Source organism: Emydura macquarii, unplaced genomic scaffold (assembly GCF_026122565.2).
Source record: "Emydura macquarii macquarii isolate MOO-44397 ecotype Brisbane River unplaced genomic scaffold, CSIRO-AGI_Emac_v2 contig_450, whole genome shotgun sequence".
Taxonomy (NCBI): Eukaryota; Metazoa; Chordata; order Testudines; family Chelidae; genus Emydura; species Emydura macquarii.
The window spans coordinates 15696397-15712640 of NW_027130587.1; the positions used below are offsets into that span (position 1 = coordinate 15696397).

Here is a 16244-nt window from a genome sequence, read left to right on the forward strand (position 1 = left end):
GCAAGAAAATGTTAGCATAACAGCATAATACTCTTGATTTAAAGGGTCCAATTTTGAAGACCACATTTTTGTCTGAAAAGTTTTTACTTACTAGTGCTATGCTTATTTAGACGTATACAGTTACATCTAAAATCACTGTAAGTGAAAGAAGTTAATGGGGAAGATGCACTTGCAACACTTCTGTTTAGTGTATTTGACAGTACTTCTTGAGTATAATCAGTTTCATTGTTTCCTATGTATTAAATCAGTTTTCCCCTTCCTGAAAAGACCCTAACAAACATCAACAGGGAGCAGAAAACCGCTTATAAATACGTTTTAAAAATGAAGCACAAAAAAAAAAAAATCAAGACATACTATTGGAAGAGTGGCCTACCAGAAACCAGCATTTAAAAAACAACAACAAAAACAACTCCTAAGCACAGTGTCCCACTATGGGAGTTGCCCTGCTAGGCTTTACAGGGATTTCATTGAAGGTTGGTGTTCGAGATTGCTGTAATGAGGGGACAAGGATGACCATTGACTGATTTTTATTAAACATTTTCCTGGCTTTCTTCCTTCCCAGGTGATCTGTGGAGCTATGATTTCTACAGTGGTGAGTTTGTTGTATCTCCTGAACCAGACACTAGTGTATATACGCTTGATCCCCAGAAGCACAAATATATTATCCTAGGCAGCGATGGACTGTGGAACATGATCCCACCTCAAGATGCCATTTCTATGTGCCAGGATCATGAGGAGAAACAGTACTTTATGGTGAGGGCATGTTTATGTTGTCAACTACTTTAAGATAAGATGATAGGTGTAAACACACTTTTTTTGCTGTTACTCTGTTGCAGTACACTTTGAGAGCATGTGTCATTATGGCATCACTGAGTGTTATTACCTAATAATAGTGCAACAACAGATATGGAGCTATTATAGTGACGATAAACTTATTGGGACAGCATATGTTATCAAACTGGTTGGTTAAGATGTGCATCAATACCTTTTATGAAACGTAGGTAGTAACCATCCATTTCTGTTCTCCGATAAATAAGTTGGCTATGTCATTGGGGAGACTAAACAGCAGGTTGATGTATGGTGTTTTAAAATACTAGAAGTCTGATTTCTCATTGTATACATCTTTTTACAAAACAATGTTTAAAAATAAAATGTCATTTATATTAGAGAAGTGCAATAAGGCATCCAAAATAGGTCGTGGATTTTATAGGACTTATTTTTTAAAAATTGAATTAATTTCAATGCCTCCTTATCATAAACAACAGTGTGAATACCTGCAGGTGCCGACTCTGAGCATCAGTTTGTAGTGGATTTGTAAAACACCTTGAAAAGGTCTCAAGTAGAAAGGAAGATGGGCCTTTCATGGTCACAGTCCTGCTATAATATACATCAAATAACAAACTTTGGTCAACCAATTTTCGTAGCTCTCTGCTTCACTTGGAGAGTTGAGAGCATTTTTATTTTTGAAATAACACTGGCATTCATCTACACACTTGTTATAAGTAGGTACAAATGTATAACTGTTTCAGTTACCTTTTAAAAAAAAATTTGTGAAATGAATTTCCTCCATGTGACATCATTATGAAACTACATTTCACTGTAACCTGGTGTTTGCAGTTCTCTATCTCTACATCATGGTGCTAAAGCATGAGCATTCAGATAAACCTTCATCTGGCAGACAGATTGAAACAGAGTGGAAGACAAAAGTTTTTGAATGAGTGTGCAAACTGCCATATAATTTCTACACTTTATGATCACCAAGTACAGTGATGATGGGTTTTCTCTGTTTTTCTTTTAAACGCTAAGGGAGAACACAAACAGTCTTGTGCCAAAATGCTGGTGAACAGAGCCCTAGGCCGGTGGAGGCAGCGCATGCTTCGTGCAGATAATACTAGTGCCATTGTAATCTGCATCTCGTCAGTGCTGGACGATCGGAGCAACTGGGAAAATGAAGAGGAATTGTATCTCAACTTGGCAGAGGGACCCTGCTACAGCAGTCCTGATATGTGCATGATGACACCCTCCCGCTGCTGTACCCCTCCTATCAAGGTACAATTATTTAGAATTTTAAGAATGAAACCCACAAAACGTATAGCTAATTCCTCCATCCACCTTCTGCTTCCTCTCACTAGAGAGGTGGCCTTCTTATGTGACTTAAAATCTGATTCATGGCGCTGAATTTGTGGCTACTTAATGTTGTTGTGTCCAACTATTAAAAAGATCATACACTTCTCCTCTTACCATATACATGTTCTTCAGCTTTTTAGTCCTGGGAACATGAGTTGAGGATGAAGTATGAGCTCTGGATTTGGGGACATTCAGAGTCTCCTCGTAATCGTAAAATCTTGACACTTTTTTTTGAATTACAAGTCAAAGGAATAGTAACTGCAATCTATAACGTTAGAATGGTGGTTGGCGTATATAATTGATCTACAAAAGGTCAGTATTTAAATTATGTGTACAACATCCTTCCTTAGTAGTAGTTGCATTTCCCCATGCTAGAGAAACGATTAGTTGTTTTAGGAGCACTTTTATTTTCCGTTTGGGAGAGGTTATCTGCATCTATCTGTCCATTTAAATTTTCCTCATTAAAGGAAAAGGCCTTATTTTACAGGATCTTCCTTTGAATTAGAACCTTGTCCATTAATGTAGAAGGGAAGGTTTTTTGTTTTTGTTTTTTTTTTTTTTGTTTGTGGAAAGTTTTTACCGTTTCGTTGTTAAAGACCAAGGTATAATTGTGAGAGGATGCTTGTTTTCGATAATTGCCAGTTTCTGCAAACTGGAATAGCTTTAGTGCTTTGATGTTCTCTAATGTCTTTGAATAGCTGTGCTTTAGGCAAAGTAAAATGGAAAAACAAAGATTAGGATGAGGGCACTTAACATTTGGTTGATATAGAGACAGACAACTAATAAAACAGCAAGAGGGCTTTTTTCCATTGAGCAGCAGCAGGAGAGTGCATGGGAGGAAACCAAAATCCATTGAAAGAGTAGTGATCCCAGAGTCTTCTGTGGAGAGAGATTATCTGAACTGTAATTATTCCTGTTTTTTCAATCCTAGTGCTCTTTTGTTTACAGCTTTTGAATTATTTCCAACCTTTGTCAAGTAAACTTTGGGTCATGTTGATTGAATATGTCCCAGAACTAGCATTTAAAATAAGTACTCTAAATATTTTCCCCCTCATTTCACTCATGTAAATAAATATCATTATACTCTATGTGGCATAGGAATCTGTGCTCCAGTTGTCAGACCAATACCAAAGGCAATGGACGTTCTAGTTCAAACTTCAGAAGAGGAGTGTCATTCAAACTGCCCTTCAGTTCTCTGCTGGGGTGGGGAGGCTATTTTTAACAGACTGCAAATCTCTTCCTTAAAGTCCTCCTGTTGTTTTGAAGCAGGCAGAACACATTACATTTGCCTAGATGTGAGTCTTTCATCTGGAAGATAAGCGCTAAACTGTTAGTTTTAACAGTTCAAAGTGGTGTTTAGCAGTGAGAGGAAAGTAATTTTTTTTTGTATGTACAGGGAAAAATAAATGGAATAGCTACAGCAGAAGAAGCTATATTGCTATAGCTGTTTGAGACTAGCCCCATGTGGCCAGGACACTCTGTTCTAGAATAAAAATGACTTTATTGCTCCACTTTGTGTAATTATTCCAGAATAGTGTGCCCACACAGGGAGCTATAGCAGAATAGCTTATTCCTCTGTAGTTATTCCAGCCAATTTCCCATGTAGACAAGGCCTTTATGTCTTATTTTTCTTAGCATGCAGAGCCCTGACAGTAAAATTCAGTTGGCCACAGGCCTACAATAGTGACTATTAAATCTGCTGGATCCATTTTTAGTATACTTCTTTTTTCCTTTTGCCATGCTTTACAATTTTCGTTTCTACTTTTAAAAATATTTGTTTTAATTAGGGAATTCATTTCTACCCCACTTGATTTTTTTTTTAAACTGAAAAGAATGCATATATACCACAAATGTAATTTTTAGGGTTACTATAGGTTGCTGTTTTAGTAACGAATACCATCTATTCTCACAGAATCTGTATAGAAGTGGAAGGAAAGGAAAAAGTGCAAGCAGGAAGTGGAAAAAGAGAGAGAGAAAACAGGGCAACTGTACTATCAGAATAATCTTGAAACATTTAAGGAAAAAGAAACACCTCTAGGCAGATTAGAATAAATGGAATGACTCTGCATCTGTGTCCTTTTGTGTATTTTTGTGAAAGCCTAAAAAGGAGATTCCCTATATTTTCAGTTTGTTATGCTGGCTTGAGTAATAAGTAGCTTTTTTGCAATGCGGGGGGAAGCGTCTTTTCATTTCAGTGAGACAAAATTATGGTGAGAGGAGCAGATTTCCACACTTGGGTTTGTGTAATTGTTGGCCAACAGGGTTTTTCATTTAAATAGCAAACTGCTTCTAAATAAATCTGGGTAAAATTCAAGTGCAAGAGGCACCACTGACTCATTTTCTTTCTATGAAATGCAAATGACATTAAACCTAAAATTAACTAGCATGGGATCCAGAGCGTGGGTAAATGAGGACTGCATTGTGCCTTGCTTCAACGATAAACAGCAGCCGTTTTAAAAAGAAATCAATTCAGTTTTGGAGGGAGAGTTAAAATAGTCATGATGGACAGAATTTTCCCTACTGGTTCGAACACTCCAAATTGGAATTGTGCAGTCAGCAGTGACTAATATCTGATCTTCCAGAAACAGACAACCTCCCCCCTGCCCAAACCATACATAATCCACCCAATTGTATAATGCTGTACATGAGGAGGAAGGAAGAGAATTGCTTCCTGATCTTTGTGGTGAGCATATTCTGGTCTTTTTAAAAATCCATTATTTGACTTTTTTTTGTGACTGTGAATTCTATTGACCCCATGCTATATAAAGGATTTTATTTGGTATATAAACTTACCTGCTCTTTACTTAAAGTTATGGACTTGTTCTTGCATTATGAGACAATGAGGAACTGATTGGTTTTTATTATGTCGTTCAAAATTTTAAATCTCAAATATTCCGTCTTAAGTGGATATCATTTATATAGATTCACCATCCAGTATTTTTGGCATGTCAAAAAGAGGACAAAACCCTCTTTTCTAAGCCACGTTTTTTTCAGATCTGCTGTCCAGTCACTTTTTTAACCAGTGTGTGGGCGATCTAATCTTTGCAGAAGTATACATAACTCCAGTAATGTTTGACTTTTGACTGTATTTACTAATTCCTCAGATCAGAATAAATGTTGCACTTTCACAATAGCCACAGAATTGCTTCCAAACTGCTGTTCTTCTGAGAATTGTATGTGGGGAAAATATTAGGGAGACAGCCACAGATTATCTAATTTAACGGATTTATAGATTGGAGCCATGCTCCTACCTGGTAATGTAAAAATAGGGGAGGCCAGATTCTCCCTGGGATGCAGTTTATTTGGAAGAAATCATGGTACAAGAGTGAACCTTTTAGGGAGGAAAAAAAATCCTAGATGTGAATATCCAGGTATGAAACGAGTCTAGTAGTGGTACTTTTGTCTTGAAATTCGCACATGCCACATGAGGAAGTGAGACATAATCCTAGGAATTCAGCTCTGCTTTACTAAGAGCTTGATAGCTCAACTCTTGTAGAGCTTATTTCTGTCCCTTCTAAGTACAAGCTCCTTTTATGTAAAGAATCTGGCATTTTCCTGTAAGAAGAAAAGCTACAAGTATTTACCTTTCATCTGAAAAACATCTGCCTTTGCTCCTGTTAAAAACCATACCAGAGAGAGGATCAATATCGCAATACCTAAAACCAGAGTACGTGATCTGAATTAGCCAGATAATTAATCCTTTCATGGGTTGTGGTTGACTTTTTCCCAGCCTGAGATCCATCATCAAAACTCTGCATGCCATGGGTGTTAGATGTCAGACAGTGGCAGGACATTACTGATGATGGTTCTCTTTATCCATGTTTTACTCCTGTCTTGGGGGGCAAAATGGCTCAGCCTTTAAGAGTGGAGCGTATTGATGAGAAGAAACACCTTTCTCTGTTGTCTTCAAAAAACTAGAGAGGGATTTGTAACTTTGAGTCTTAACAATCTCAGGCCTCCTAAGTATGGTTACCTCTGAAACAGAATGGAGGCCAGAACCAAGTTTGTGAATTAAGAGTATCCCTTGCTTCTGAGCCAAATCTTTTTGGTGCCAGTTGTTGCCACTGATTCATCCTTGAGTTATTCCTAAAGTTTAAAAAAACACTCTCAACAATTTCTCAGTGTTGTCAGCAGCTGATTGCCCAGGAATTAATGTGGACTGGTCTGCACTGTGTTCCTTTTTTCTTCTCATTTACCCCATTCCACCCCAAATTCCCTTGAACTCCCTCTTCTAATTTTCCCATTGAAGTGCCCCGAATCATTGTGGTACTTGAGCTATCCACATCGAGCAAGGCTAGTGGTGATGAGAGCCATAGCACTGAAGGTCTTGCATAGCACAAAATGCCAGATGAAAAGTCTGACAAAGAGGCAGTCTCAAAAGTATAACTGAGCATATTAGGCAACAGTTCGCCTCTGAATGTGTAACCGCCATGGTTTTTTTGGGTTGTCACTAGAACGGAGTGAATGAATAACTTCTAAAATACCCTTCATAAATGTCTGTCATCAAATCTATTGACAGTATCTCAGACAGTTCAATTCACCTCTATGAAAAGTTTGAATTTCTCTTTTTTGTTTTTGTATTTGTGCAATAACTATCTAAATCCGATTTTGCATTGGGTCATCAAAGATGAAAATAATCTTTCAATAATGTCCAGGTTTGTCATTTAAAAGAAAAAAAAAAAAATCCCTTTGATACTCCAGCCTGTCTTTAGAAGTGTATTTTTTTTAAGCTTAAGAGTCTGATTTTTCAGATGCGCTGAGTGACCAACAAGTTCCTTTTGACTTCAAATTGAGCTATGTTTGCTCAAAGTCTGATTTCAAAGGTACTTAGATTTTGAGATCTCTGGTATTATCTTGATGCATTCAGTTTCAATAACCATAGGTGTATTTAAGCTGGAGTATAATACAGCTTCTGGAATAAGGAAGTCACTGGGTTATTTTCCTTACATTGGTAATACATAAAATGATGTGGCCTTGAAAATCGCTTTGAAGATCTCTCATTGAATAAGCAGGAATTTTTCCACAATTTGAATCTTTAATAATTGTGTCAACATTTACATTTACACTGCATAAATAGCAAGTTTTACAATCCTCCTGTGAGATAATGAAGTATTATCCCTGTTTTCCTGATGGCGAAATTGAGATAGAAATGATTTACTAAAGGCTACAGAGAGCAATGAAGGTCAAAGCCAGGATTAGAATTAGGAAATTCCTGGCTTCCAGTGCATTATATTATGCTATCTCTCTTCAAATTACAAAATAACTTTACTATGCAGAAAACAGCCAAATTTATTTTGCTGAATAAGGAGATGTTTAAAAGGCCATGGCCTAGCTTTTACTCAGTCTTCCGCCAGTTGTAAGGAATAAGTGTATTACTTAGCTAGGGGGATTGGAAGAAACAAATTTAGAGGTTAGTATAGTATTGTCCAGGGGAGGCCCTTATTTCATGTCCTTTTATACCATTTGAACTCCTCCAGTAACTGAGGATTGCTTCGGGCACCTGATATTGTATTCTGCAGTAACTAAAAAGTCTAAATGTCATCAAGGTCAGGAGAAACAGCCTGTTCTTCTGCTTTGTCCTTGTAATACTTGGCCATTCAGTGACATTTTTAATCTTCAAAGCACTTTGAAAACATTCTCACAAAGCATCTGCAAGAGAACAGTGGCATCTTCATTTTGCAGATGAAGCTGATGGAAGTGAGCATGGCACTCACTCCAGACATTTTCTATGTTGGTCTTCCAAAGTAATGAAAGATGTAAGTAGGTGTCATAATTTGGAGACGGACTTATTAATTTTCTGCCAATGAGAAGGAAAATGTGTGCTAAATAAGGCCAGACAGGCTTCTGAGAGATCTAACAGCAGACATGTCATCACAGATTTACACTTGCATGAAGTTGGAGGGCTGAGACTGCCAAGTCTAGATCCAGAGCCTGAACTCCACCCTGAAAACGTTCAGATGTGTTTTTGGATCTGGAGTTAGACCCGTCTCTCCCGAGAAGCTTTAGGATCTGCTGTCATGTATAGTATCTTTCACCCACATACTTTAGCCATGGTCTTGCGTAACACAAGTAGACTAATGATATTTATGCATAAATAATTAATTCATTCTTTTCTCCCAGCTTCTAGAAGAGGATCTATGGCCACGACTGAACTCCCCTGAGCCTGTTCCTTCTCTCATGCATAGCAATATGATCTTGGATAAATATTCTGAGCTGTCCAGTGAGATTGCCAAAAACAGTATACCATCGGCGGTAGCATCCTCTAGGGATCCAGGCCCACAGGAGGAGAACTGCAGCAAAACACTAGCTTTGAGGATTCATGAATCTTACACCAATGGCTTGTCAGTTACCCTCTCCCCTTCCAACTCAGCAAATTCAAGCATGGACCAAAAAAGCTTCAAGGTGTTGCCTAATGGCCAAACAAAAGCCCAAGAAGCAGAGAGGACACCTACAGGAAACTTTAAACGGACATTAGAAGAATCTAACTCTGGCCCAGCTTTGAAGAAGCCGAGACGTGGCCTGAGTCGAAACCTTAATGTCCAGCCAGAAAGCCTGTCCACAACTCCACAGCGCAAAAGCTCAAACAAGCTCACCATGCGGCGAAGCCTACGAGGTCAGAAGAAGCTTGGCACTTCGCTGTTCCATCAGCCCAGGAAAGCAGTATGTGTTTGCTGAAGGGTGTTTGTGTGAAAGAGCAGATTTTGGTTTGATTAGAATTTTGAAGTTGGTGCAGAAATTTGAAACTTTCCTGTTTATCGTTTTTTTTTTAAAGTAGAAAACTTTTTGGTATCAGCTTTATTCTCAGCCTTGTACTGCTTGTATTATAACTGTGAATTTTGTAGATGTGTAGGTTATAAGTCGCTATAAAATGTATGTAAATTTGTATTCCTACATACAAATGTAGTTTCTCTTTCTCCCCTTGTATAATTGTTACAACAGGGCTAAACCTTGTTTAAAAGAAAATGTTTAATCTTTTTTGTTAATTTACTAAAGTCATGAATTTGTATAAGCTTCTTGTGATGAGAATTTCACAACTTTTTAACTGAAGTAAATTATTAAATAGAATGGAAGATATGTATTTTCGTAGTACTATTCGTTCCACCCGCAGTGTGTCTTTTAGAGAAAACTCTAGGCTTATTTTTTGTGTTTAAATTTTGGATTTCCCTATTCTGAAATGAAATGGAAGCAGAGGTGATGTGTTACTTACACAGCTCAATATCAATGTCTTTATCTTAATTAAAATACTATGCAGTATCTTATTCAGTTGTATTTTTTGTAATCTTCATCATCATATTTAGCAAAAAAAGTGGTTTTTGTTTTTTTTAATTTCTGAAAACCCCAACTTTCTAAATCATCCTACAAAGCCATTCTCGTCTCCTGGAATAATGTATGGCATTTTTATTCAGGTATATGGTAGTGATATTCCTTTTAATATAGGTGCCCCATAAAGAAATTTTTCATTATTCCACTAACTGATGGTACTGCTACTTCCTTTCAAATGTAAGACATTAAATTATTATTTAGTTTTCATTGAGTATTTGGACCACATGTATGTACTCCAAAATAAAACAAGTGAAATTTTGCTGGGGGTGCCTTTGTTTTTTAACTATGTATAGTTTCTTGAAATGTTATGCTCAAGTTCTTTTGTGTAATTGTGCAATTGTGAAATGGCTCTTTCCCTATCCTTATAAAAATCTTTTTATCAAACAGTTCTTAATCCTAGGCTTGCTTTTTTTTTTTTTTTAAGGGGGGAGGGGTAATTAGTGTGGTGTGCTATGGCAAGGGCCTTTGGCATGAGAAGTATAGATTTGGACTAGAGAAGTCTACTGCTTCCCTGCACACTTTCCCTCCCCCTTGGAAACTGATCAGGAAAGGTATACCCACCTGATTTTGGTAGTTCCTATTCAGTGCTTCAGAGGGAGATGTTGGTGAAAACTGTCTTGATGGCAAACCTGATTATCTGTTCATCCTGTGCATGTGGTTTAAAAAACCAAACTGATCTAATGTCATTTATAGTTACATACGTTTATAAACTGTCCATAACAGTTATTATGCAGGATGATGTATAGTAAAACATAAATATATCTTGAAATGCCATTGGTATCCAAACAACTGATGTGTGTTGTGTCTTCCCCCTCTTCCACCCTCCCCAGGCAAAAAAAAAAAAAAGCTCAGTAGTAAGGATACTGGAGCTATTAAGATTCTTATGTAGTTTTGCTCTTACTGTTTTCTCCATTCTTAAATTCTAGAGGAATATCCATTCTCATTCTCAGCAGAGGGTTGTCGCTTTATTTTTCAGCATCACTAACCAAAGTCTGATTTTATTGGAGGACCCTGTAGCATTCTGCAGGGTTTTGATGTTAGAACTGCTGCTTCTGCAAATACCCACTATTTGTGTAAATTTGATGCTCTTCAGCTGGATGTTATAGAAACTAAGTTGAGCCAGACAAAATAGAGGGGAGGAAAAGAGTACAGGTTCTTTCTTGTGTACACATGTCAGAAGATCTGGGATCATCAACAAACAGCTCTTACCTTCCTTCAGAGCCACTATCAATTTATTTAATGGGAAATGAAAGTTGTCCAACTTTTTTTTTTCAAAGCAAAAACTCTAAAGTTGGTCCATGGGTGAAACATGGCGAAATGAGTTTGCCTTTATTTTTAATTATACTGCTGTGGCCTATAAAAATGACTTCAGATTCCATTGCTCTGTCTTGATCTGAAAGGAACTTAGCCGCTCAGAGCAAGATGAAGAGTTGTAGCCTGGTGGGCTGCAGTTCTGCATGAAGATACAAGATTTATGCAATCTCTTCCATTTTATTCAAATTATGTGCAGTTCTTCAGAAACTAAGATGCCTCAAAAGCAAAATGAACAAGTTAAAACCACTGAACCAGGCTTCTTTTGAGTCCTATGGAAAGTTACAAGATAGTTCCTCTTTATTTGGATTATTTAAATGCAATTAATTTTAACTGGTCAATGCTTAATCTTAAATATTTATGCAATTTAAGACTGTTGACATTCTACAGTCTTTTGACGGAGGATCTCCAAGTGCTTTACCAATTAATCTTTACAACACTGAATGGGAGAATTACTAGAGCCCTTTTCAAAACATTGTTAGTATGTGTATTTTGCTAGCTCTCTGTTCACCGTGTGAGTATTAATATGGTACTTTGGGCTGAACATGAGTCACTAACAATACTGGTAGTCATAGATTGACTGACTTTTCTTGGTAAGACAACTCCGCAGTTGACAGAATTTTACTGTATTTGCATTTTTCAACTGGTATTTAAAATTTGAATAGTTCCTATAGTACCATCTAGAATTTTTAAAGGGACATAGGCAAATAGTGTTCAATCAACATTGCTTTACCCAAATAGCATATACTAGTGCTGGACACTTGACTTGATAACTTAAGTCCCTTCCATCTTTAATTTAAATTAATTCTATGGTAACACCTTAAAATTCTGTCCCTCTACGTCTTTCCAAAGCATTTGGAGTTAATTGGTTTGGCCTTTGTTCTGTCCAAGGTCTCAATAGTCTGTGAGCAAGATCTTGGTTTAGAAACCCAATCTATAGAGGGTTTGCCTGACCGTGTCTACTAATCCTACGTGTCTGTCTTTGAGTTGTCCAGTTTGTTCAGTATATTTATGATCATGTGACTTGTTTTTTCATTTTTTTGGGGAGGTGGGGAGGCATGTTTTTCTGTGCTGGTCACTTTAACCATTGTGCCTGCTTTATCTTTATTCTAATGTATGTTTAGTGATACAGAACATCCCAGGTACTGGTTTGGCTATGGACACTATACATTATGGCATTTTAGACTGAATGTGTTTTGTGCTAGGTGGGTATGTTATGGTCAGAAGGCTCGTACACATGACTTGCTTTTCAATGTGCAAGGAAAAGGCCAGAATTCTAGCAATACATCAATGGCTAGGACGATATTTTTGGAACCTAATTCTTTTATGCTGGAACAATAAAACCACAGGCTAAAATTAGCGCTATCTACATGTTACTATGGCTACAGAAATCCCAAATGGAATCAGGCTTTTGAAAATGTATAATTCTATTTCAGCCAATGAATGTAGTAATATCTCTTACAGATAGAAATGTATGGTTCAGACTGGGCCTTAACAGATATGAGTTCTGATGCTATGGGATTGTAACCCATGGCTAACAGTTTTTACTAGGGATCATGATTTTTACTGTTGCACAGAAATTCACATATGAAAAAAGCAGTTTTTAAATACAGTAGCTATATTTGACTTGCTGATCTATATAATAAGTAAAATATTAACTGCTGGTTTTAATCTTGATTCTTGCTTAGTAAACCATTTGTAGTTAAATGAATAACTGCATTTTCACTTCTACATTTCAAAGCACTTAATAGTTCCTACTTAACTGCCAAAGAATTCCAACAATTCTTCACCCACCTACAAGCTTTTTACAGGTTTGTAGGGAAAAACTGGTGAGATGTTCAGTCCTTTTTTTAAAGGATGATTTTTTTTCCCATAAGGAAAACCCTGCTGTAACACATTAAGAATTAATCTCTATCACAAGTTACATGCAAATACATTGAAGAAGAGAGACTTGGTATATACTGGCACATGTTCACTTTTTTGTGACTATACATGCTGAAGCAACATTTGAGAATACCATCAAGCATATGTGCACTCAGGTAGTTGTGACTTTTCTCTCCCACCGACCCTACCTCCTGTTCCTATTATACAGGTCTAGGGCTTCAGGATTTTCTCCATTTGCAACAGCAGATGTCATTAGTTGCTTTTCTTAATTTTGAATAAAATAAGAAAAGCAAAGATAATTATTTGAAAGAAAGTATAGTACAAATACAATTTTTGAAATTGCTGAGTGGCTATAGCCCAGAGCACTCATTTCCCTACTATTTTAAAAAATATATTTTGCCTGCTATTGTAAACTGACTAGAACTTGTCCTTCTGTTAACTTTTGATGACATTTGTCTCCACATAAGTTAATTAGTCAATCAGGATATGGAAAAAATAAAATTTACAGCTGACAGCACTAAGTAGCAGCACTAAATCGAATTAGGCCTGTTGAGTCACATCCTTCAAACATTTTTCATTGTGAAACAAAATTATAGTATGTGCAAGGGGGAAGTTGTGTGTGTTAACTAGTGGTTTTAGGGTGTGTGTGTGTAATTCAAATCACTATTGTGGAGTTCAGTCTACTCAGTCAAAAACTCCAGCTCTTTTCCTGTAAGGGCAACTCTAGTGTGGGAGTTAACAGATATAGGAGTTTAATATTTCTTCAGGCTAGGAAGGAAGAAAAGAGTTCTTGTTATATTTCAACTCCAGAAGTCCTTAGTTATTGCTCTACAGGATAGAGGTTTGTTAGAAGTATTGTCCCTCTTTGAGCTGAGTGGCTAGTCAAAGTTTGGGGCCTCAAGGATGTTTCTGGAAATTGATAGCGTATGGTATTTGTTTTGATGTAATCTTTATTTACAAGGAATCTACAACAACCTGTTTTGCTGAACACAGGTAGAACTAGCACCAGCAGGATCAGTTCATTAGCTTACAGCCCCAAGTCTATTTAGCCCACTGAACCAGACCCAAAAGGTCTCTCACTAACTTTTTCCAGGATCACACGTTGTGCTCACCAGCTAATCTTTGGCTTGCATGCTCTTTCCCTCGTGGCCTGTTCTTGTCCTGCCTTGCCTCAGGCACCCACAAGAACATCACTCAGCAAAAGATCACCACCAGCTCAGCACAGCTCAAACTCTTGGGAGAGTTCATAAAACTCACAATCCCCTTTTGTTTTGTGTGTGTGTGGGGGGGAGGTTGATTAACTCATCCCCACAACTGTTAATCAAGGGCTGTGTTCACATCCAACTTCAGAGTTTTGTGACTGCAGTCCCCTGACCTCTCAGCATAACAGCTGAGGCTGTTCTATGAAAATTAATTTTGTTCTTACTGCTTTGGTACTTAATTAAAATCTTTTTCAGGGGGGGGACCCCATCCTCCTCTTCATTTGTCAAGGGCCTAATTCACATTCTCTCTTGTAACTAACCATGTAGATCAGTCATCTCACCGTTGAACCTTTCTGGCTGAGGGACACTTGGGCTGGTGTAATTTGCAACTTCTGATGAACTGAGTTTCCTTCGTGGTGACAGTTGGCTCCACCAGAGCTGCAGTGATCTCCCCAATCCAAGGGAAGCTGATGCAACGGCTTGTGCTGTGCACATTTCATTTCTAACCTGCAGCGCGCAGCTACCGCAGCCCCAGACGGTGCTGTGAGAAGGCCGGCGTGTGGCTGTTCAGCGCCCAGCCCGTTCCCAGCTCGGGTGAGGCGAGAATTCATCGGTGGAGGTGGGAAGGCCGCCTACCGTCTAAATCATCGGGATTAAAAGGCGCGCTGCGGCGAGAGGGGCCACCTCAGCCCCGCTTTTACTGCAGCCCCTCAGGGTCAGTGGCCCAGAGCTGGCGCCCTCCTGCACCGTGCGGCTCCAGGGCAGTTGGGACACCGGGTCCGGCGCGTCCTGGGTGAGCGGTTCCCCTCCTCCGCCTCCCCACGCGCGGCCAGGCCTTGCCCTGCCCCGCCAGCCTGCCCCGTTAGATCCCCCCCCGGGCCCTGTCTGAGAAGCCTCCGCCATCACCCCCTCTCTGCCCCGGTCCTGCCGCTTCCACCGCGGCCGCGCTGGGCGCGAGGTGCCGCCCCCTACGACGGGGCGCTGTCACTGGTTGCTCCCTCCGAACCGGAGGCAGGAGACGAACGCACCTGCCTGTGGGGTGGCCCAATGCCCCGCCTTCTTGTTGTCGTTGGCAACGCATCCGGTTCCGGAGCGGGACAACTTCCGGGATAACGTACTGACGAAGCGGACGGTAAATAGAAGGAGTCTAGCGCCGAGGTGTGGGCGGGGTTGAACATATTTTTTGTCTCCTGATTGGCCGCTGGTCCGTGATTGACAGGATCCCGGGCCTCGCCTCCGTGCACGTGCGTTAGCGTCTCACGACGGTTCTCGCGAGATCTGGATGTAAACAAAGCTAAAGCGGCCCAGGTTGCTCCGCGCTCTCAACCTAGTGTGGACAGTGAGCGGGTGCAAGCGACCTTCATGTTACCAGTGTCCCGCCCACTTCTCCATACGGCGGAGTGGGATTGGGTGACAGGAGAGTGGGGCCTGCCTCTCCCCCATGGTGATTGGCTGTTGGCGTCAGCGTGTGCTGGGTCGGGTCGGCTGTCAGTCAGTCCCTGAGAGGGTCCCAGAAACGCTGTCAGTGAGGAGCCAGGGCGAAGAAGGAGCGTCGCAGGTGAGGGGGGGGGGGCTGGCAGGGGGAGCGGCAGAAGGGGAGGAGACTGGTGGAGGAGGAGGGGCCGGGGATGGAGCGGTGGGGCAATGGGGGTAGGGTCTGGGGCAGGGATGAGGGGGGGCAGGGGCCGGAGAGGGTGGCGGGGGCAGGGGTGAGGGGGGGCAGGGGTGGGGGAAGGGTGGCGAGGGCAGGTGTGAGAGGGGGCGGGGCAGGGGGGCGGGGGCAGGGGTGGGGGCAGAGGAAGAAAAAGGAATGGGAGGGGGAGACGGGCAATGGGGCTAGGGGAGCAAGGGGAAGGGTCTGGAAGAAGGGAGGGGGCAGGGAAGGCTGAAGGGGGGAGGGGTGTGGTAGAGGGATGTACAGGCACAGAGGAAGGGAGGGAGAAGGTGAGGAGGGATGGGGGGGAATGAAAGGGTTTGAGTAGATGGGAAGTTGGACGAGAAATACCAATTGGCCGGGTCTGGTGAGCTGTGGTACCTGGGTGGCGATTTGGGGATCACAAGTGTGGGAGGCTGGTCAAGGCTCAGTCTCCCAGCTCAGCAGTTGCCCAGTGTGGGTTTGCTCCAAACTGAACTGGTGATTCCCAGTAGCCCTGAGCTTCAAGCTGTCAACCACCCTGGGGCTTTGGCTGTAACCTCTGGTGGCAGAAGTGCCTGACTTCTGTTGTAGGCAACAGTGCTGGCGGCTGAATGTCAGCAAGCACTGACTGGTACAGATGTTCCACTAGGGTAGGAAAAGTGCCCCTTCTCCAGGTCTTCTAGATTGTAAAATGCTTGAAACATGGATGAGATCCTGGCCCCATTGAAATCAATGGGGTCAGTATTTCATCTCAATTCTTT

General features: G+C 40.5%; 2 protein-coding genes across 8 annotated transcripts in view; both read left to right on the top strand.

Annotated features, from left to right (window-relative positions):
* The window catches only part of PPM1D (protein phosphatase, Mg2+/Mn2+ dependent 1D), a 34684-nt gene extending 24844 nt beyond the window's left edge, over positions 1-9840 (top strand). Inside the window, exons 4-6 of one of the 2 annotated variants that reach the window (XM_067538132.1) lie at positions 563-753; positions 1807-2049; positions 8248-9840. In XM_067538132.1, the coding sequence (XP_067394233.1) occupies positions 563-753; positions 1807-2049; positions 8248-8802 (989 nt within the window). In that variant the 3' untranslated portion in view covers positions 8803-9840. Of the gene's footprint in view, positions 1-562; positions 754-1806; positions 2050-4039; positions 4603-8247 lie in introns of those variants that run through there. The other variant, XM_067538133.1, reaches the window with a different exon arrangement.
* Positions 9841-14951: 5111 nt separating this feature from the next.
* The window catches only part of BCAS3 (BCAS3 microtubule associated cell migration factor), a 451757-nt gene continuing 450464 nt past the window's right edge, over positions 14952-16244 (top strand). For all 6 annotated transcript variants that reach the window (XM_067538144.1, XM_067538140.1, XM_067538137.1 and 3 more), the window contains exon 1: positions 14952-15405. The gene's annotated coding sequence lies outside the window, so the exon portion shown is untranslated. The remainder of the gene's footprint in view (positions 15406-16244) is intronic.